General features: G+C 34.8%; 1 protein-coding gene across 1 annotated transcript in view; it reads right to left on the bottom strand.

The window, feature by feature from the left end:
* LOC105812897 (ELKS/Rab6-interacting/CAST family member 1-like) overlaps positions 1-1,510 on the bottom strand; it is a 112,869-nt gene that overhangs the window by 43,665 nt on the left and 67,694 nt on the right. Inside the window, exon 7 of the mRNA XM_012647445.1 lies at positions 970-1,110. Coding sequence (XP_012502899.1) covers positions 970-1,110 — 141 coding nt within the window. The remainder of the gene's footprint in view (positions 1-969; positions 1,111-1,510) is intronic.

Genomic DNA, 1,510 nt, shown 5'->3' on the forward strand with positions numbered 1-1,510 from the left:
CCAACTACAGAAGCATCAAGATAGATCCAAAATAAAAAGAAAATGTGAGACCGTCATAAATGGGAGTTTAGAATGTTAATGACTAACATCACTTTTGATCACTACTGCTCAGTTTTGTAACTATAAATACATATAACTTCATGTTTAATATTTAGGTGTTAAATGAAAAATCACCTCCACCCTTTGAATGAGAAACAAAAACAAAAGCCAACTACCAAATTTGAATTGGTCAGAACTGGAATCCTTCATCTCAAAAAAAAAAATACTTTCTTACTTATTCAAAAGTAACTTTAAGATACTAGATTTTTTTCCTTTCCTTAGCTTCAAAATATGATTAAATTTTGGCATTTCCTAAATAAAGATACCATGTTAAATACACCCAATATATGAAAAGAGAACAAAGCCGGAAGTTTCAAGATAGGCTGTACCCATATTCATTAGTAATCATACGACCTGGATCCAGTTAATGGAACTCAAAAGTTTCAGTTCCAATTCTCGCAGCATTGATGGCTCACAGGCAATAAATATGAAAGTGCTCAGGAAACTATAAACTGCTATATAAATATTACAGAGGTATAAATCAAAGAAACAGACTGCAGATATCTGCACCACGTCCTAATATTCACCAGTGCAGGTGACTATCACTGTTACATTATCTCTTCCTAGAAGTCTGATAACGGAAGAAAAACATCAGGTAATTGACATTTTTGTGTTGTGGTCTCATATCTCACCACAGGGAGTTGCATATTTTAATCTTCCCCTAAACCGCCACTTTTCTAAGAGTTTAGGGATTCTCACGAATAAAATAAAGTAGGGTAAGAAAGCTAAGAGAATTGATCGAGTGTTATAAATGGTATTTGAATTTCGGGAGATTATTCCACAGTAAATTATTCCCCATAAACACCCGGGAGTTAGCTACTGTGTTATTACTGAAAGCAAAGCAAGAATATGTAAGAATTTTTCTTTAACCTTTTTCAACTGTGATTCCATTTTCAGACACTCTTCCTTCTTCTGCTCCAAAGCAATCTCTAGTGTCTTGAGCCGTGAGTCCTTTTTCAGCCCTGAGGAAGCCAGGGAAGAAGCATGCTCTTTCAGGTCCAAGAGTGAAGCCTACAAGAAGCAACACACACCTAGAATAAATACGAACTATAAACAAAATGGAGCTTTAGATTTTTTAATGTATTATCATGGTGGCTTGCAATTTCTTTCCATTACCAAATACTGACATATTTCCATTTCGAGAGTATTCGTGAAATATAAAACAATATTAATTCCTAACTAAATAGGGTGGATTCCCAAGAAGTACCAACTGAACAGAGATTTAAAGAATGCTATCAATACATACTCATTCTCACAAAATAAATGAAAGTAGATTAAGCTTTGTGACTATAAGTAGTCAACCTTAGTAGTTATATTAACTTAAACATAAAGCATTTTTCCCTTTTAAAAGAAAAATTCTGGCCGGGCGCGGTGGCTCACGCCTGTAATCCTAGCACTCTGGGAGGCCGAG

Source organism: Propithecus coquereli, unplaced genomic scaffold (assembly GCF_000956105.1).
Source record: "Propithecus coquereli isolate 6110/MARCELLA unplaced genomic scaffold, Pcoq_1.0 Scaffold269, whole genome shotgun sequence".
Classification (NCBI taxonomy): domain Eukaryota; kingdom Metazoa; phylum Chordata; class Mammalia; order Primates; family Indriidae; genus Propithecus; species Propithecus coquereli.